Source organism: Oncorhynchus mykiss, chromosome 23 (genome assembly GCF_057628025.1).
Source record: "Oncorhynchus mykiss isolate SJ-2025 chromosome 23, ASM5762802v1, whole genome shotgun sequence".
Taxonomy (NCBI): Eukaryota; Metazoa; Chordata; class Actinopteri; order Salmoniformes; family Salmonidae; genus Oncorhynchus; species Oncorhynchus mykiss.
Window position 1 is genome coordinate 43,298,090 of NC_143044.1, and position 22,380 is coordinate 43,320,469.

At 42.4% G+C, this 22,380-nt stretch overlaps 1 protein-coding gene across 1 annotated transcript in view; it reads left to right on the forward strand.

The window, feature by feature from the left end:
* LOC110502958 (heparan sulfate glucosamine 3-O-sulfotransferase 3A1-like) overlaps positions 1–13,632 on the forward strand; it is a 59,152-nt gene extending 45,520 nt beyond the window's left edge. Inside the window, exon 2 of the mRNA XM_021581305.3 lies at positions 13,011–13,632. Coding sequence (XP_021436980.3) covers positions 13,011–13,632 — 622 coding nt within the window. The remainder of the gene's footprint in view (positions 1–13,010) is intronic.
* The last annotated feature ends 8,748 nt before the right edge of the window (positions 13,633–22,380 follow it).

The window sequence follows — 22,380 nt, forward strand, 5'->3', positions numbered from 1 at the left end:
GAATATTGTTGTCTCTAATTGGGGATCATACTTAAGTTGTCCTTTGTTCCCACCTGTTTGTGGGACATAGTTTGTGTTAGTGTTTTGTGCACTACGGCTGTCACGGTCGTGTTATGTTTATTGTTTTTGTAGTTTCACGTTGTAATAAAGTATGGGGAACTCAACTCATGCTGCGCCTTGGTCCGTTCCTATCGACGAACATGACAAATACATTGTTGAACATAATATAGACTGGGCATATCAAAGATCCAGAGTGGGATCTCTGCTACTTTTAAAGTTATGATCCAATGTATATGCATTACCAACAAAGTGAATGTGAAAATGGATTCAAAATGGTCATCCTGGTGATTTGCAAGATGTGCAATGCTAGAATTAAAAGGAGGGCTGTGATCGGTTACATTGCCTACTGTGCCAATTTCTATGTAATAGATTTTACAACTAGCGGAGCTTTGATATTCCTGAGGATAATATTACTGTTTATATGTTTCAATATTCATCCATCAGAAGAAAATATTTTTATTGAACTCTAAATAGTACTCAAATTACAGAGCCAGTGGTAAAGCTTCATACGACACCACCTACAGGTGAATCACTATGGAGTATTAAAGTAGCTACAGGTGAAACACTATGGAGTATTAAAGTAGCTACAGATGAAACACTATGGAGTATTAAAGTAGCTACAGATGAAACACTATGGAGTATTAAAGTAGCTACAGATGAAACACTATGGAGTATTAAAGTAGCTACAGATGAAACACTATGGAGTATTAAAGTAGCTACAGATGAAACACTATGGAGTATTAAAGTAGCTACAGATGAAACACTATGGAGTATTAAAGTAGCTACAGATGAAACACTATGGAGTATTAAAGTAGCTACAGATGAAACACTATGGAGTATTAAAGTAGCTACAGATGAAACACTATGGAGTATTAAAGTAGCTACAGATGAAACACTATGGAGTATTAAAGTAGCTACAGATGAAACACTATGGAGTATTAAAGTAGCTACAGATGAAACACTATGGAGTATTAAAGTAGCTACAGATGAAACACTATGGAGTATTAAAGTAGCTACAGATGAAACACTATGGAGTATTAAAGTAGCTACAGATGAAACACTATGGAGTATTAAAGTAGCTACAGATGAAACACTATGGAGTATTAAAGTAGCTACAGATGAAACACTATGGAGTATTAAAGTAGCTACAGATGAAACACTATGGAGTATTAAAGTAGCTACAGGTGAAACACTATGGAGTATTAAAGTAGCTACAGATGAAACACTATGGAGTATTAAAGTAGCTACAGATGAAACACTATGGAGTATTAAAGTAGCTACAGGTGAAACACTATGGAGTATTAAAGTAGCTACAGATGAAACACTATGGAGTATTAAAGTAGCTACAGATGAAACACTATGGAGTATTAAAGTAGCTACAGATGAAACACTATGGAGTATTAAAGTAGCTACAGATGAAACACTATGGAGTATTAAAGTAGCTACAGATGAAACACTATGGAGTATTAAAGTAGCTACAGATGAAACACTATGGAGTATTAAAGTAGCTACAGATGAAACACTATGGAGAATTAAAGTAGCTACAGATGAAACACTATGGAGTATTAAAGTAGCTACAGATGAAACACTATGGAGTATTAAAGTAGCTACAGATGAAACACTATGGAGTATTAAAGTAGCTACAGATGAAACACTATGGAGAATTAAAGTAGCTACAGATGAAACACTATGGAGTATTAAAGTAGCTACAGATGAAACACTATGGAGTATTAAAGTAGCTACAGATGAAACACTATGGAGTATTAAAGTAGCTACAGATGAAACACTATGGAGTATTAAAGTAGCTACAGATGAAACACTATGGAGTATTAAAGTAGCTACAGATGAAACACTATGGAGTATTAAAGTGGCTACAGATGAAACACTATGGAGTATTAAAGTAGCTACAGATGAAACACTATGGAGTATTAAAGTAGCTACAGATGAAACACTATGGAGTATTAAAGTAGCTACAGATGAAACACTATGGAGTATTAAAGTAGCTACAGATGAAACACTATGGAGTATTAAAGTAGCTACAGATGAAACACTATGGAGTATTAAAGTAGCTACAGATGAAACACTATGGAGTATTAAAGTAGCTACAGATGAAACACTATGGAGTATTAAAGTAGCTACAGATGAAACACTATGGAGTATTAAAGTAGCTACAGATGAAACACTATGGAGTATTAAAGTAGCTACAGATGAAACACTATGGAGTATTAAAGTAGCTACAGATGAAACACTATGGAGTATTAAAGTAGCTACAGATGAAACACTATGGAGTATTAAAGTAGCTACAGATGAAACACTATGGAGTATTAAAGTAGCTACAGATGAAACACTATGGAGTATTAAAATAGCTACAGATGAAACACTATGGAGTATTAAAGTAGCTACAGATGAAACACTATGGAGTATTAAAGTAGCTACAGATGAAACACTATGGAGTATTAAAGTAGCTACAGATGAAACACTATGGAGTATTAAAGTAGCTACAGATGAAACACTATGGAGTATTAAAGTAGCTACAGATGAAACACTATGGAGTATTAAAGTAGCTACAGATGAAACACTATGGAGAATTAAAGTAGGCGTGGGTAAGGCCAAACGTCACAAATATGCCAACTTTGGTACATTATTTCTAAATTATGCTTTTAGATATACAGTATGCCATTTAGTATGTCAATCTAAAGGACCATTTACAGATTTTTTTTTCGTACTAGTTAGAAATGGAATCACTCGTGTTTGTTGGTAATTGTGCCAGTCAATGGTAGCCTAGCGGTTAGTGTTGGGGCGGTAACTGAAAGGTTGCTAGATTGAATCCCCTAGCTGACAAGATAAAAATCTGTCGTTCTGCCCCTGAATAAGGCAGTTAACCCACTGTTCCTAGGCCTTCATTGTAAATAACAATGTGTTCTTAACTGACTTGCCGAGTTAAATAATAGTTCAATAAATAATAAAAAAAATTGCATGAGAAAGACATTTCAAATTGGCAATATAAGGATTGTATCTGGTATAGCTGAGCAAACCATAATCCTTAGACTTTGGATCATAACTCTAAAAGTAGCAGAGATCCCACTCTGGAACTTTGATATACCCGTAGAGTATATTATGTTCAACAATATATTAAAGGGATACCTCGGGATTTTGGCAATGAAGCCCATTCAAGGTGTGTCACAGCTGACAGGGGCACGAGGAGCGACACTAAACCCAAATGAAGAACAGGATTTGGGGTTAGGCTTACATCTGTGATCCCCTGACCCATACCACCATGATAAACAGATGGATCTCTCACCACCGGGAGCTCCCTGATGTTTAGTTGAATACATAAGAGGTTATATAAAACAGTTGTTTCTCCCACCATAGCATACTACTGTACTCCCCTCTCACATCACACCTCCTATGCCAGCCTTGGCCCACTTCCAGTGCCTGGGGCATTTGCTGTCCCCAGGGTCAGTTAAAGGTGCTACACTGCTACCAGAGAGGTTGACAGAGCTGTAAAGCAGTACGTCCAGCAGAACAGGCGCAGGCGGACATACCACCACACACAGCAGTCATTACTCTAAATCACTGACCCACCCTCCTCTCCCCAGCTCCATCCTCCTCATGACTTCAGCTATAAACCAGTGACCTGGAAAATGTCTGCTGAGCAGAGCTATTCTCTCCTTCCCCTTCCCTCCCTTGCAAACAGCAGAAATATTGAGACACTTACCAGATGATTATCTGGTCACAACACCGGCCATGGCGGCCGTGTGGAAAACACTCTGGGAGTGGAGGAGTGGATGTACAGTATGCTTCACACTGGAATAGAAGAAGGAATCAAAGGCTTCTACATGGGGAGAATTGGACCGGGATGGCTCTTAGTGCCTGTTCCACTAGCCTTTTGGCCTCTATTGCTCCATTGAGAGACATGTACAGATGTAGGATCTTAATATGACCTGTATTGTTACAGCAAAAATGTTCCTACAAGATTTGAACATTTAGTCCATAATGTTGCTGGATTGGTGGTTAGGCTATTAGCTGGTCAAAATTAGGCTAAATGAAAAGTAGAGTACAGTTAATTTAACTGTGTGTTAGTGCAGTTTTTCATTTAATGATCAAATTAAGATCCTACATTGGTAGACGTAAATGAGGGACCCCCTTGTTTGCCGGTCACCAGACACTCATTAATTGGGCCAGATATTAGACCTAGTCCAACCCCAGACCCAGCCCAAGACCCAGACCCAGACTTAGCCACCATCCAAACCCAGCCCCAGTCCAACCCAAAACCCAGTCCAACTCCAGCCCCAGTCCAACCCCAGACCCAATCCAACCCCAGCAACAGTCCAACTCCAGACCCAGTCCAACTCCAGACCCAATACAACCCCAGCCGCAGTCCAACTCCAGACCCAGTCCAACTGCAGACCCAGTCCAACCCCAGACCCAGTCCAACTCCAGACCCAATCCAACCCCAGCCCCAGTCCAACTCCAGACCCAGTCCAACTCCAGCCCCAGTCAAACCCCAGACCCTTTCTGATTGATCTGTGAGTAAAGCAGGAGGGATTTGCTTACTTGCTAGTTTTGTTTTGTTTGTTATATACTGCATTTGTTTCCGATCATAACCTTTGCTATACCTCAATATGTACTCTATGTAGCCTGAAAAATGGTATGTAGTGGGAGGGAGGGAGAATGAAGAGGAAGATGAGGAGTAGGATGAGGGGGAATGAGTATTGGTACTGTATATATTTGTATTTATTGGGGATCCCCATCATACAGTACCACTACCCACTCCTCCTCCTCCTCCTCCTTTTTACCACTACACATATATAGGCTGCATGGGTTTTGTAAGAGAAGTAACATGGATGGAGGGAGGGAGGGGGAAACTAAAGCTGTGATGCATCAGACCATTTGTGCCAAAGTACTCCTTTTATAGACAACCTTACAAAGGACTCATTGACTGATCTCCTCTAGCATTACCTTGTCCTTCAGAATGTGTTCAAACAGGGAATAGAGTAACCTCCAATGAGTTTTGACAGACAACATTGCCTAGGTAGTAGAACCATATGAGCGTATTCTCTCAGAGTACAATTTACGCCGTGTTCTGTCTCACATATTTTCTCCCTAAAAAGTACAGTGGTTATTTGTTTGTGCTCTCAAACGTTTCCCACTCAACCTGTCATTTTCATTTTCTACTGAAAATGTGACACCATAAATCGTCAATTCACTTTCCACTTTCCGCCATATCTTTAAGTTAGTTCCAGCATCAAAATGTTAATATAAACCATGCTTACACTTACATACTGTATATCCTTACTCCATTCTGCTCCGTTGTTTTATGAGTTGACGCCTGCTGTCTGTATTCCATGCATTAGTGTGTATGGGGAGTCGTATTTTAGCAGTGCACAGAAGACATCAAAGCAGGTCTGTGGAGATGCAGTAAATCTCAGGCACTTGGAAGGTACCTCGTTCATTACATCACCTACGCTGCCAATAAAGTTTCATTAGATTGCATGCGGTTCCTGTTGGAATTGAAATAAATGCTCTTGTGTAGCCTGCATGAACAAAAGCCACTCTCTTTTCTCTTCCCTGTATAGTCATCCCAGACCTGTGAATGAATCTATCATGGATCAACTTCAAACTCTCTCCCCACTCAATCCCCAGTCTTTATTCCTTGGGAAGACAGTTAGAGATGATTTTCTTTCTTTAGCATTGCAGAGTTTATTCAAACTACACATCCTCCATATGCTGAATTATGCATGGGAACCAAACATCTGGAAAGTTCTGCTTTGTAGAAGAAGACCATGGTTATGGTTATTATTATATTACTATAATGGTTATGGTTATTATTATGGTTATTATTATATTACTATAATGGTTATGGTTATTATTATTATGTGTATTATTATATTACAATTATGGTAATTAAGATGTTTGCTATTATATTACTATAATGGTTATTGTTATTATTATGTTATTATATTACTGTAATGTTACGGTTATTATTATGTTCTTAATTGTATTACTTTAATGGTTATGAATATTATTATGTTTATTAATATATTACTATTGTGGTTATGGCTACCAGGTGGCCTGCTCACATTACCATATTTCTGAGGGGACCTGATACTATCCTCATACAATCCTGATGCTATTCTGATACTATCCTGATACTTCCTAACACTATTCTGATTATTTTCTGATACTGTCTTGATAATATCCTGATACTACAGTGATACTATCCTCATCCTATTCTGATACTAACCCGATACTATCCTGATACTCTTCTGATACTGTCCTGACACTATCCTGATACTATCATGAGAGTACGCTGATACTATCATGATACTATCATGATACTATTCTGACACTATCCTGATACTATTCTAAAACTATTTTGATTGTATCCTGATACTATTCTGAAACTATCTTGATACTTTTCTGATACTATCCTTATACTATCCCAATACTATCATGTTTCTATTCTGATACTATCCTGATACTATCTTGAAACTATCTTGATACTATTCTGATAGTATCATGATACTATCCTCATACTATCCTGATACTATCATGATACTATCCTAATACTATCCTGATACTGTTCTGATTCTGTCCTGATTCTCTCCTGATAGTATCATGATACTATCCTCATACCATTTTGATACTAACCCGATACTATCCTGATACTCTTATGATTTTATCCTGATACTATCTTGATACTACCCTAAAACGATTTTGATTATATCCTGATACTATTCTGATACTATCTTGATACTGATCCTGATACTATCCTGAAACTATTCAGAAACAATCCTGATACTATCTTGAAACTATCCTAAAACGATTTTGATTACATCCTGATACTATTCTGAAACTATCTTGATTATTTTCTGATACTATCCTGATACTATCCTGATACTATCCAGATACTATCCTGATACTATTCAGAAACAATCCTGATACTATTCTGAAACTATCTTGATTATTTTCTGATACTATCCTGATACTATCCTGATACTATCCTGATACTATCTTGATACTATCCTAAAACGTTTTAGATTATATCCTGATACTATTCTGAAACTATCCTGATACTATGCTGATACTGATCCTGATACTATCCTGATACTATTTAGAAACATTCCTGATACTCTTCTGACACTATCCTGATACTATCTTGATACTATCCTAAAACTTTTTAGATTATGTCCTAATACTATTCTGAAACTATCTTGATACTTTTCTGATACTATCCTTATACTATCCCAATACTATCATGTTTCTATTCTGATACTATCCTGATACTATCTTGAAACTATCTTGATACTATTCTGATAGTATCATGATACTATCCTCATACTATCCTGATACTATCATGATACTATCCTAATACTATCCTGATACTGTTCTGATTCTGTCCTGATTCTCTCCTGATAGTATCATGATACTATCCTCATACCATTTTGATACTAACCCGATACTATCCTGATACTCTTATGATTTTATCCTGATACTATCTTGATACTACCCTAAAACGATTTTGATTATATCCTGATACTATTCTGATACTATCTTGATACTGATCCTGATACTATCCTGAAACTATTCAGAAACAATCCTGATACTATCTTGAAACTATCCTAAAACGATTTTGATTACATCCTGATACTTTTCTGACACTATCCTGATACTATCTTGAAACTATCCTAAAACGATTTTGAATACATCCTGATACTATTCTGAAACTATCCTGATACTATGCTGATACTGATCCTGATACTATCCTGATACTATTTAGAAACATTCCTGATACTCTTCTGACACTATCCTGATACTATCTTGATACTATCCTAAAACTTTTTAGATTATGTCCTGATACTATTCTGAAACTATCTTGATACTTTTCTATTACTATCCTTATACTATCCCAATACTATCCTGTTTCTATTCTGATACTATACTGAAACTATCTTGATACTAATCTGATAGTATCCTGATACTATCCTGATACTATTCTCATATTATCCTGATACTTTCCTGATACTATCATGATACTATCCTAATACTATCCTGCTACTGTTCTGATTCTGTACTGATTCTCTCCTGATAGTATGATGATACTATCCTCATACCATTCTGATACTAACCCGAAACTATCCCGATACTCTTCTGATTTTATCCTGATACTATCCTGTTACTATCCTGATACTATTATCATACTATCCTGATACTATCATAATAGTATCATAATACTATCCTGACACTGTTCTGATTCTGTCCTGATACTCTCCTTATACTATCCTGATAAGATCCTGATACTATCATGATATTATCCTCATACTATTCTGATACTATCCTGATGCTATCCTGATACTATCTTTATACTATTCTGATACTATCCTGATACTTTTCTCATACTTTTCTCATATTTTCATGAAACTATCCTAATTCTATCCTGATACTGATCTGTTTCTGTCCTGATACTGTTCTGATACTCTCCTGATACTATCATGATACTATACTCATACTATTCTGATACTAACCCAATACTATCCTTATACTATCTTGATGCTATCCTGATACAATCCTGATACTGTCCTGATACTGTCCTGATACTATCTTGATACTATCCTGATAGTCTCCTGATACAATCCTGATACTGTCCTGATACTGTCCTGATACTATCTTGATACTATCCTGATAGTCTCCTGATACAATCCTGATACTGTCCTGATTCTGTCCTGATACTATTCTGATTCTGTTCTTACTGTAATCAGGTTGCATTAACCTCAGTGGATGGATTCCAAACTGCACCCTATTTCCTTTATTGTGCACTGTGCACTACTTTTGACCAGGGCCCATAGGGCTCAGTGTGCCATTTGCAACACAACTTATTCCTGATGCTTATGTTGAGGGGCTGGTGGGTAACCTCAAATAACCACAGTCCAATTCCTGTACTCTGCACCTCCTTCAGTACCCCCCTTTCCCAAATCTAGTTTTTCCAGAAATCCTGATTGGAATATTATTGGAATCAGTAGGGAATAAGCAGGAAATCTGAATTCATCCAAACAGGATATCTGGAAAACCCTGGAATTTTGAGAAAGTTACCAGAATGTTGTAACTCTGCACTGCACATAGGAGAGCAGACCATGAACCAGGGTGATAGCCAGGCCACGGAGGTGATGGGGCAAATAATCTTAGGTGGAAACATAGATATTGAAACAAACTATTCCAAAAATCTGTCTGCAATGCAGTATGCAATAGAGCATGCTGGGAAAAAATGATAATGAAGGGTGTGATGATGGGTGTGGTTTTGATTCAAAGTGATGTGTATTAGTTTTAGGGCCCAGTATTAAGGTAAAACTAGGCCCTCAAAATAAGTCCTTGCGAAATATGTACGGTATTGTGTTAAATACTGTAAATATATTTTTTACAATAATATATTCGCTTAGGATCTCACTTGGTGAAGATCATAAGACCAAAAATGAGTGCAACAACCTTGTCTCTGTGTTCCTCTCCTTGTTCGGGCGTTGTTCGGCAGTCGGCGTCACCACCTTTCGTCGCCGATCCACCTTTCGTTTTCCATTTGTTTTGTCTTGTCTTCCTGCACACCTGGTTTTCATCTCCTACTAATTAACGTGTATTTAGCCCTCTGTTCCCTCCATGTCTGTGTGGGGTATTGTTTATTGTCAGGGTTGGTACGCTGCCGGCTGGTTTGCGCCGGGTTTTGTTTTATACTCGTGCTTTGTGGCAGCCAGTACTTTGTACTAAAGGTTTTGTACTTTGAGCTGCCTTACTTGTTCTTTGGGAATTTGTGGTTGCGTTCTGCATGATGATTGCCTAAGTAAAGTGCTTTGTCCTTTCATCTCTGCTCTCCTGTCCCTGACTTCCATGCACCAGCTACACCCACCATTGACACTCTGTCACTAACAAGTGCAGTCATGGGCGGTAACTGTTACAATAAACTCGAGCGGCAAGACACTCTGTGAAATATTTTAATAAGGCTGTGGTTAATTTAATACTGTTCCGGTGTCTATATGGGTCCACAGACAACACTTTCAGTGTTGATTTAACACTCTCAGTGTATATATATATTTTAAAACTGGAGAACTAACTGTGTGTAGCTGTGCTGCCTCACCCTGATCTTGTGACATGAGGCTGCCAGGTTAGAGTCACTCAGGAGGCTCAGGCTATTATACCTTGGAAGCATCTGCACCCTGAAGGGCAGGAGAGGCACATAAACCACGCAGGGACACTTCAAGGTGAAAGCTCTCTGTGTATCACACAGGTGGTTTGTGGCACCTTAATTGGGGAGGACGGGTCTGATATACATCATGGTGTCCATGTGTTTGATACAGTTCCATTCACTCCATTCCAGACTTCCAGTCCTCCCCTCAATAGCCTCCTGTGGTGGATAAATCTTGGCAAAACATAAACTATTTTAAACACATTTAGGTGTCATAGTGGAACCAAAAAGACACTGCCATAATTGAATGTGGTCCTTTTTTGGGTGAAACCAAAACCTCTGTTTTCAGGCTGGATATGGACATTTATTCAAATATCTTGACTTTCCCAGCATCAGTGCAAGAGGGAAATCTTGGAGAGAAGCGTAAGGGCGTAGTGAAGTCATCCACTTCACAGTCTGACAGCTGGCATCTCTCAGAAGCACTCTCACTCTGATAAACACATCTCTCTAGTGGCATCTCAGATGCCTCGTCTTCTTTAGCTGCATGGAGGTTAAACGGAGCATGATCTTTTACCTGCCTGTTTGTGAGACAGAAAAACGGTGCTGCCGTCACATTAGGAAAGTAGCAAGTTTGGTGGTGGAGGATGGCTGTGTGGAGCCGAGAGCTATCTGCTGATGTGTGTCGCTTTATAAAGGCCCTGAGATTGAAAAGATGAGTAGGCCTCACCCTCCTCCTCTCCTCTCATCCTTTCTTCCTCCCCATTTTGACCAGCCAGGGGACCTGACAGAGGCTGAGCCCGCCTCCTTCCCCTAGCACAGCTCAGTAGTTCCGTCACGGACAGTAAAATGCATCTGCCATGGGAGCAGCGCAGGCAGGCCACTTTGTCAGCACACACACACACACACACACACATCCTGGGCTTTAAGCAGAGCCACACTAGCAGAGAGATAGAGAGAACTAGGATGAATAATTGAAGTGTGCATTCTGCAGAGGCTCTAAATGGCTGGGAGAAGAAGACGTTAATGATTCATGGGCTGCTTTTATCTGCTTTGGTTCAGGTCACTGTCCTGAAGGCACTTGGGGCAGCGGAGGAGAGACGAGGGTGGAGAGGGAAGGGGAGACAGAGGAGAGAAGCTGGAAAGGTGTGGTGTCATGGCCGAATAGATTGTGTGAAAAATGGGCCCGCACAGATTAAGAAATATTGCCAAAGAAAACGTTAAAACAAATATTAAGGCTGAGCGGCCTTCCCAGTTTAACTTTTTTGCTGTAAATATTTGAGGTGGGATTTATGTGTATTCTTTCATCACCAGGATTTAATTTCCCAGGCTTTGTCCCAAATGGCACCCTATTCCCTACATAGTACACTGGTTTTGACCAGAGGTCTAAAGTAGTGCACTATACAGTATAGGGAATAGGATGCCACTGTGGAAACAGCCCTTGAGTCCAACAGGACCACTTTTGCTGTGACTACTATGTCTCTGCTATGGTCTGTTCACTCATCTGCAGCTGTTTAGAAGGCGGCCCCGAAACATAGGGTTTCTCTTTTCCAAATCAAGTGTCCAATAAATGTGATATTAAAACTGAAGAAAAAAACATCTCTAATCACAATATGATGCGGCCTGATACGAACACTTTTCATTTTTAATATCTACAGAATAACAAACAGAGAATATGTCCATGCAGCAATGAATCAAATTGTGGTTCTCAAATAGTCTATTTGATGACGTTCCAGATCCAGATTCAGACAAGCTTAGAAACATGTTGTTCCACTGCTGTGTGTCACGAACGAAGGATGAGTTTCTTTCTGCTGGGGAAAGGTTGTTAACGCTGTTGTTTTCTTCTAGTGGTACAGGGAATTCAGGGCCGGCTCCAAGAATAAGAGACAAAAGCTTTTTGGGGAACTCAGTCGGGGTCTCAACTTACTGTTGATAGTAAGAATAGTAGAATACATCAGATGCAATTTAGAAATGTGGTTGTACATCATTCGGCAGGTTTTCCCTTGTTATGTCAGTCACAGGCAGTCACTCACTGACTACCTATAATTTGTTAGATGACAAATTGTATTATTAAACATGTAAGCTAACAATGATAGTTAGTCTAGTCAGGTATCTAAACTTGCATTAATCATGACCAAATACTGACCAGGCACCCACCTCCCTTGGGCCCTGACCTCCAGTGGGCCCCCATTGACTGTGTTAGTCATTCTCACTCAGATATCAGATTAACATGGCAGAAATCATGCCTAAATGTGTAGAACTGCAAGAAATTAGCTGAAAACTGCAATATATTACTTGTGATGCGCCCTGGTCAAAAGTAGTGAACTATATAATCAGGGAATAGGCTGCATAGGAAACACTACCGTAGAAAAGACATCGCTCCCACGCACCACACAACTATCAATATGCTGATGCACTACACACCTATCAATACTCCCACACACTACACAGCTATCAATACTCTGATGCACTACACAACTATCAATACTCTCAGACGCACTACACAACTATCAACAAGTGTAGATGTGATACTGTACATTTGGCCCCGCTTTTCTGGCTAGTTTTAAAGCTTGCAGACTGTAGCTGCATGATGAAGAAATTTCAAGACAAATCCAATGAAAATAAAGTGTTAGATGTGTTTGTTTTGTGTTTTCTCAGTCTCACATGTTTGTTGTACTTAAAGTTGTTCTTGTCAAAGTTTATACGTATCTGACAGTCTGACAGTCAGGTCTGACAGTCAGTCAATCATTGTCTTCTCAACATATCCCTCTCCTCTCTTCAGAGAGCTGATGCCCAAGACCCTGGAGGGCCAGATCACCATGGAGAAGACCCCCAGCTACTTTGTGACCAGAGAGGCCCCGGCCCGGATCTCTGCCATGTCCCGGGACACCAAGCTGATCGTGGTGGTGAGGGACCCCATCACCAGGGCCATCTCTGACTACACACAGACGCTGTCCAAGAACCCAAAAATTCCCACCTTCGAGAGCTTGACCTTCAAAAACAGGACTACGGGGCTCATCGACACATCCTGGAGCGCCATCCAGATCGGCATCTATGCCAAGCACCTGGACAACTGGCTAGAGTACTTCCCCATGGGCCAGATTCTGTTCGTGAGCGGGGAGCGTCTGATCAGCGACCCTGCCGGAGAGCTGGGCAGGGTGCAGGACTTCCTGGGACTCAAGAGGATCATCACAGACAAACACTTCTACTTCAACCAGACCAAGGGCTTCTCCTGCCTCAAGAAGGCTGAGGGCAGCAGCAAGCCCCACTGCCTGGGCAAAACCAAAGGGCGGACCCACCCCAACATCCACCCAGAGGTGGTGCAGAGGCTACGGGACTTCTACAGGCCTTTCAACAGGAAGTTCTACCAGATGACGGGACGCATGTTTGGTTGGGACGACTGATTTTGCCTTGTTGGATTTACATTTGAGTCATTTAGCAGATACTCATATTGAGTGATTTACGGGAGCAATTATAGTTAGGTGCCTTGCTCATCAGATTGTCCACCTAGTCGGCTCAGGGATTCATACCAGTGATCTTTCAGTTACTGTCCCAACACTCTTAACCGCTAAGCTACCTGCCGCTCCAGAATACAGATGACCAGAGAACACAGATGACTGTTGACACTGCAGTATAACTGTGGGACAGCAACAACACTTAGCCTAGAGGCAATATGTGTCTGTGATAGCGGGGGAAAGGCCTTATCTGCTCTTACTGGCAATTCAGATATTAAACGTGTTCACTGTGTTACTGTGTCTCAGAACCAATATCAGCTGAGGCTGGTTGAAGGAAATGGAGAGGGATTATCCCTTATAGAGCATGTGGTGGTTCTAATACTGAGAGATACTGCATCTCTACCTCTCCCTGTAGTTCCTGTCAGAGGGCTTTCTTTTTGGCAACCTTTCAGTGATGCAAAAGACAAATATGTTGTTACTGTATAGGAGGTTATATGAAATCAAAACAGAGAGACTTTGGATAAAAAGCCTTGTCTGAGTGATTATATACTATATTGTAAAGCAAACCCAGCTGCTTTTCAAAGAATTGTATTTTTCTAGAAAAATTTTGAAAAGTTAAAATTATATTTAATTTATTTAAGATGGGTGTACACATGCGGAATATAATATACATGTTGATATGCTTTATGTTTTCTGTGCTTATAGAATGTTGTTTTATACTGTACACATTTTTTTCTTCATCATGTTTATTGAGGTTATTCATTTGAATCTGTATATGCGATTCCCGGACTCTTTTCCTGCTGAGCTTGTAATTATAATCCTGCGAGGGTTTGTTATTCTGAGGGCAGTTTCCCCTAGCTGAGTTAATGGAGTTGATTGAATTACAGTGTAGAGAGTGAGATAGAGTAAAGATAGCACTCAATGGAAGTGTCCAGTGGCACCCTATTCTCTATATAGTGCACTACTTTTTACCAGGTCCCATAGGGAATAGGGTGCCATTTGACCAGCATCCATAGGGAATAGGGTGCCATTTGACCAGCATCCATAGGGAATAGGGTGCCATTTGACCAGGGCCCATAGGGAATAGGGTGCCATTTGACAAGGGCCCATAGGGAATAGGGTGCTATTTGGGATGCATAGTGAGTCAACTGTTGTATCAGTAACAGCAACTCATCAACTAATGTTATAATGAGACCTCTAGTGGGCCTAACCAAATTATTTCTCAGATTTTCTCTTTAACATGCCTCCTTGTGAACTGAAAACAGTTGCTGTCATCCAGCCTTTCCTTGCCTCGGAAGCAACCATGGATGGAGGTGTCTCTCTGTGTCTTTTTAAAGGCGCCAGAGAACAATTTTGAAGTTGTGTTTTTGATTTATATCTGCCTGGTTGTGAGCTTCCAAAAAGCCTCTCCCCTTTCAAATGTTCCTCAAAGGGAAACTTCATCATGCTCAGTGTTTTCAATATCAGTTCAGGGGGAAACATATCAATTTGCCATCACTATTTATCATACGTACATTATAATTTTGCTATTTCATTTGAAGTCATGTTGGATTTCTAAATCACACTTTATAAACAGTTCACATTTGTGAAGTCCTGATCCTGCCTCATCATCCTCACCAGTGGGCCTGTTGTTATGCTTCAGAAAAGTCACTCAATGGACCACAGTACAGCAGATGTATTCCTACGAGGTTAAGTACTGTTGTGTCAAAGTTATTTTGAGTAAAGGCTTATTTACACAGCAAAGAACTACAACTAGCAACGCAAAATGGTGATCCTGCGTAGCAAAGATCTGTGTGCAGCACCTCAATTATAAACCCTCTCCCATCTCCCCACAACTCCTTCTCTAGTTGTCTCTGCTCATCTCGACCAAGCTTACAGGATGTCAAAAGAGGCTCCAACCATGCTAAAATATGCTTTCTATCTAAAAGGCTTATTGTTGGACTGCTGGTTTCCCTTGCGGGGTGAGGTCCTAGTCCGGGAGGCTTGTAGAGCACAGCCTTAAGAAGTTGGTAACAGCACTCCTCATGTCCCCTGGCTCTGAAACACTGTGTGGAACTGGTTGCTAATGTGTATGGTTAAGAGGTTGCACTGGCAACCACAGATGACACTCCAGGGGACGCTCAAGGGGAAAAAGGTTTGTCTTCTCTCAAGAGAGACTCTATACCGCTTGGTACCCTTGCTTATTTCGCTAGTGTTTAGACCTTGGCTAGATTCAACGCTTATCACAGAAGACCCTATTGAAATGTGAAGGACATTCTTGATTAAGCTGACATCAATCAAATCAAATTATAATGGTCACATACACACAGTTAGCAGATGTTATTGTGTTTGTACCGAAATGCTTATGCTCCTAGATCCGACAGTACAGCAGTAACTAACAGGTAATATCTAAGTCTTTGGTAACGGGCCGTGTCCGTGGCACTGTATTGTCCTCAAAGCGCGCAAAGAAGTTGCTTAATTTGTCTGGGAGCAAGACGTCGATGTCTGCGACGAGGCTGGTTTTCTTTTTGTAATCCGTGATTGTGTGTAGACCCTGCTACATACGTCTCTTATTTGAGCCGTTGAATTGTGACTCCACTTTGTCTCTATACGGACGCTTTGCTTGTTTGATTGCATTACGAGGGAATAACTACACTGTTTGTATTCTGCCATGTTTCCAGTCACCTTGCCATGATTAAATACAGTGGTACATGCTTTCAGTTTTGCGTGAATGCTGCCATAAATCCACGGTTTCTGGTTAGGGAAGGTTTTAATAGTCACAGTGGGTACAACATCCCCTATACACTTCCTTGTAAACTCGCTCACCGAGTCAGCGTATAAATCAATGTTATTGTCTGAGGCTACCTGGAACATATCCCAGTCCATGTGATCGAAGCAATCTTTAAGCGTGGAATCCGATTGGTCAGATAAACGTTGGATAGACCTAAGCACGTGCGTCCTGTTTTATAGGAGTGGAGCAACAAGATGAATCATGAAACATCATGAATCATGAAACATACACCCCCACCCTTCTTCTTACCAGAGAGATGTTTGTTCCTGTCGGCACGAAGCACTGAAAATCCCGTTGGCTGTACGGAATCTGACAGCATGTCCCTAGCTAGCCATGTCTCCGTGAAATAGAGTATGTTACAATCCCAGATATATCTTTGGAAAGAAACTCTGGCCCTAATTTCATCGACTGTACATTATCGAGTAATATACTCAGAAGCGGTGGGTGGTGAGTGCGCATCCGAAGCCTCACTTGAAGACCGCTCCGACACCCTCTCCTCCGACGGTGTTGTTTTGGGTCGACCTCTGGAATCAGTTCAAATGCCCTGGGAGGTGCAGACAAAGGATTCGCTTTGGGAAAGTCGTACTCCTGATCGTAGTCCTGGTTGTGCTGTTAAGGTAACATCTCTCTGATATCCAATTGTTCTTCCCAGCTATATGTAATAATACTTAAGGTTTTCTGGGTTAACAATGTAAGAAATAATAATACATAAAAAAAAACTAAATACTGCTGTCAGGACTCCCACCAAAGGTGGCTGCCCTGCCTGTTTGGGCGGCGCTCGGCGGTCGTCGTTGCCGGTCTACTAGCTGCCACCGATCCCCTTTTCCTTTTCTGTTTGTAATGTCTTATTGGTTGCACCTGTCTCTTATTTTGTTTTGATTCAGGACTATTTAAGCCTGTTAGGCCCGCCTGTTTTTGTGCAGGCTTGTTTTCTGTTAGTCGAGGTTGTTGCATGTAGTGTTCCTGTCTGTTTGTGCCCTGTGTTGGGTTGGAAATGTTTTGATTATTCGCCTGTTGTTTTGGACATTAATATTGGAGGCAGTAATAATGTCCGGTTTCCTCATTATCCTCTGCTCTCTGCGCTTGACTCCGCACCCACCACTTCAGGCTCTGTGACAACTGAGTTTCCTAAGGACTTGAAGCGAAGCTGCCATCTCTATCGCCGCCATCTTGTAAAGGACATAGGACACAAAGGACACAGCTTTTAACGTGAATGCAGTCTCCGTGAACCCATGAATGTTGCCTTTAAATTTCAATCACGTTATACAGTGTGAGGAATGAATCTCTCTCTCACTCTCTCAATTTTGTTTTCATATGCACAAGGAATCTCAGCATCAGATAATTTCTACCTCTTCTTCTGCCCTAAATTTAGAAGATGTTACATTAATTACACACTTAACATCTGCACTTTCAAATCACTTATGCTTGAGTTGAATACATAATGAAAGCCTGTCACTGTCTGACACTGTGGGATTCCCTTAGAAGACCGAAGGAAGTCTGATGAACATCGAAGCGTATGAATACAGCTGTGAAGCTAAACCGTGTTGATAGTCATGGAGATGGAGACTACACGAGCCAGACCTAAAAGGCGTATGTTCACTTGTTGAGTTAGATCATTAGCATTCTGGATGCTGTTTCTTATTCCTCTCTGACTGGGACAGCGAGCCTCTTCAGAGAAATCTGTTAGGGACATAAACAGAGACTGAATCCCAAATAGCACCCGATTCCCTACATAGTGCACTATATAGCAAATAGGGTGCCATTTGGAATGCGTACTTCATGTTCTTGTCTAACTCTCTGAAGGAGAGAGAGGTTAACGAAGCAAGAAGGAGGAAATTAAAGTGTAACATCTACTGTGTGTTATGGGCTTGTGTCCTAAACCTTATTCCCTTCACTTATTTTGACCAAAGACCTATGGGCCCTGCTCTAAAGTTGTGCACTATGTAGGGAATAGGATGCTATTTGGGATGTAGCCATGTTCTGTACAGACAGACAGAGACAGACCACCACTGTCAGATAACATTCAGCTCAATATCAATAGCAGCACGAACAGAGAGAAAACAAGATCACTGTTTGTTCAATGAGCTTGACTGCATGTGGTTGATTTTAAAACAGACAGAAAGAAAGGCATTTATGTTTTGCTATTCTTCTCCCCTGCTGAAAAAAAACAGCACATACCAGCATAGGCTGGTGACCAGCCTTCTTTGTGCTTTCACTGGTGACCAGCCTTCTTTGTGCTTTCACTGGTGACCAGCCTTCGTGAACAGCCTTTGTTGTACTTTCGAAGGCTGGTCACTAGCACAATAAAGACTGGTCTGCCAGCATAACCAGCTGGACAATTAATTTCACATGTTCCACCCTAAGCTGTCATAATCACATCTCACAAGTATTAGACACAGCAAGCTCCCAGCTACTACCTAATCAAGGTAACATTGACCCACCCCTGGTTAGCCACCATTGGCTTAAAAAGCCAAACATAACGCAATATCTTCCAATTAATTTCCAGCAATATTGCCCCTGTATGTCTCTGTGGTGTTCACGTTTGTCCATTGCTCTGTGTGTAGCCAGTGATTGTGATAAGCTTCTTGTGAGCTGATAGAAATATTTTCCCCAAAACCTACTCAATTAAATGTTTCCTTTAAAGTAGGCTTACCTGGAAGAAGTATATTATGAGTGAGTATATCATGTGTATCTATTATTTGTTATTTGCAAACTTTAACTTGAAATTAGTAGCAGCAATACAGAACCATTACTAGACCGACACATTAGACAGCACATTAGATGGCACGTTCCTCACTCACTAGATGCGCAATTAAAGGGCCAGATGTGCAATTAAAGGGGAATTACACAAAAAAAATTACAATTGTTTTCTTCAAGGCTTTAAAAAAAGTTATTCTAATGTGATTGATGCCTTAACATGGACTCAGAATATCACATTTCTTTGTTTGTCTATGAACAATTGAGTGAAAAACAAAAGGGAATAGGGTGACATCTGACCAGCATCTGACCAGCATGGACTAGCTTGACCAGCATCCGACCTGCTTGACCAGCATCCGACCAGCTTGACCAGCATCTGACCAGCATGGACTAGCTTGACCAGCATCTGACCTGCTTGACCAGCATCCGACCTGCTTGACCAGCATCCCACCAGCATGGACTAGCTTGACCAGCATCCGACCTGCTTGACCAGCATCCGACCTGCTTGACCAGCATCCGACCTGCTTGACCAGCATCTGACCTGCTTGACCAGCATGGACTAGCTTGACCAGCATCCGACCTGCTTGACCAGCATGGACTAGCTTGACCAGCATCCGACCTGCTTGACCAGCATCTGACCTGCTTGACCAGCATGGTCTAGCTTGACCAGCATCCGACCTGCCTGACCAGCATCCGACCTGCTTGACCAGCATCTGACCTGCTTGACCAGCATGGACTAGCTTGACCAGCATCCAACCTGCTTGACCAGCATGGACTAGCTTGACCAGCATCCGACCAGCATGGACCAGCATCCGACCTGCCTGACCAGCATCTGACCAGCATGGACTAGCTTGACCAGCATCCGACCTGCTTGACCAGCATCCGACCTGCTTGACCAGCATGGACTAGTTTCACCAGCATCCGACCTGCTTGACCAGCATGGACTACCTTGACCAGCATCCGACCTGCTTGACCAGCATGGACTAGTTTGACCAGCATCCAACCTGCTTGACCAGCATGGACTAGCTTGACCAGCATCCGACCAGCATGGACCAGCATCCGACCAGCCTGACCAGCATCTGACCAGCATGTTACCAGCATGGACTTGTTTGACCAGCATCCGACCAGCCTGACCAGCATCCGACCACCTTGACCAGCATCCGACCTGCTTGACCAGCATAGACCGGCATAGACCAGCATGGACCAGCATAGACCAGCATTGACCAGCATGGACTAGCATAGACCAGCATGAACCAACCTGAAATGTATATAATCTATGCTGTCAATGCTGTTTTTTCGGCTGGGTCTCTATCACTCTGTCTTATTTTCTCTCTCTCTTTCTCTCACACGCACGCACCCACGCACACACACAAATCGTCTCTCTTCTCCCCTCCATCTGTTTGAGTCTGTGCATGCCAGGTCAGCATCTGGTGTGCTGAAGCACCTGCACAGAGTCACCTGTGCCCTTCTTCCCCAGAGCCCTGAGTAAGCCACCAGCCCCTCTTAGCCTCTCTGATCACCCAGGCCCTCCACTTTCCACACGCACACTGCCTCTCGTTTTCCACACAGCAGAGCGGAAACAGTCCAGGCGGCTCCCCAGAAAACTGGGTCCTGCGTGTGGCGCTCCATTGAAGTCTCTGCCGGGGGCTTCAGATATGTCACTCTGCCACCAGTAATCTGATGAGACAGGCAGATCAGAGAACAGCCCTTTGAAGAATGGAGGAGAGACTGTTGTGGTGTTCTGAATCGGAGAGGGACGCACACAGAGAAATGTACGCACACACACATAAACACATAGACGCACACACACACTCGCACACAGACACACACGCATTCACGCATGCACACACACACACACAGACACACACGCATTCACGCATGCACACACACTCGCACACAGACACACACGCATTCACACATGCACACACACACACAGACCGCCAAACTCACCACCACACAGCTTGGTCCTGCCCCGCAGAGGGATATGGAGGAGATCAGACTTATGTTTTCTCTGGATGTCAGGAAAAAAGCCCTTTAATTAAATACATTTAGAAAGAAAGAACAAACATTTCCTAATCTTGTATCTCTCAGATGTAGGATAGACACGTCAAAACAAACTTCCTTTAGATTCTTCTTGGGAGTGTAATGGTTTTCTTCATCTGAACGAGAGGCGGACCAAAGCGCAGCGTGGTGGTTATTCATGTTTTAATAAATCACTTCACATGAACAAACTAACAAAAACAAGAAATGTGAAAACTCAAAACAGTCCTATCTGGTGCAAACACAGAGACAGGAACAATCACCCACAAACACACAGTGACACCCAGGCTACCTAAGTATGATTCTCAATCAGAGACAACTAATGACACCTGCCTCTGATTGAGAACCATACTAGGCCAAAACATAGAAATACCCAAATCATAGAAAAACAAACATAGACTGCCCACCCAACTCACGCCCTGACCATACTAACTACATACAAAACAAAGGAAATAGAGGTCAGAACGTGACAGTACCCCCCCCCCCACCCCTCCCAAAGGTGCGGACTCCGGCCGCAAAACCTTGACCTATAGGGGAGGGTCTGGGTGGGCGTCTGTCCGCGGTGGCGGCTCTGCGGGTCTGGTCGCCGGTACGCAGTTTTGGTCCAGGGTATCCTGCGCCGGCTCTGCGTGCTGTGTCTCCGGGGCGCTGGGAGGGTGCAGTGCATCCTCTGCCTGCACTCCGCTCGTGCCGGGCGAATGTGGGAATGGAGCCGAAGGCGTGTAGTAAGCACTAGATCTCCCTTGCTTACCCACAGCCCTGTTCAACCTGTGCCTGCACTCTGGAGGGTCCGGGCTAGAGTGGTTATCCAGCCTGGGGAAGTGGTGCCAAGGTTGCGCACCAGAGCTCCAGTGCTCCCCCACAGCCCGGTCCTTCAGGTGCCTCCTCCTAACCCAAAGCCTCCTGAGGGTCTCCCCAGCCTGGTGGTTCCTGTGGCAGCCCCACGCACCAGGCTGTCTCTCTGTCTCCTCCCTGCAGGTGGTCCTGTCTGTCCGGCGCTGCTTCCGGAATCTCCCGCCTGTCCGGCGCCGCTGCCGGAGTCTCCCGCCTGTCCGGCGCCGCTGCCGGAGTCTCCCGCCTGTCCGGCGCCGCTGCCGGAGCCTCCCGCCTGTCCGGCGCCGCTGCCGGAGCCTCCCGCCTGTCCGGCGCCGCTGCCGGAGCCTCCCGCCTGTCCGGCGCCGCTGCCGGAG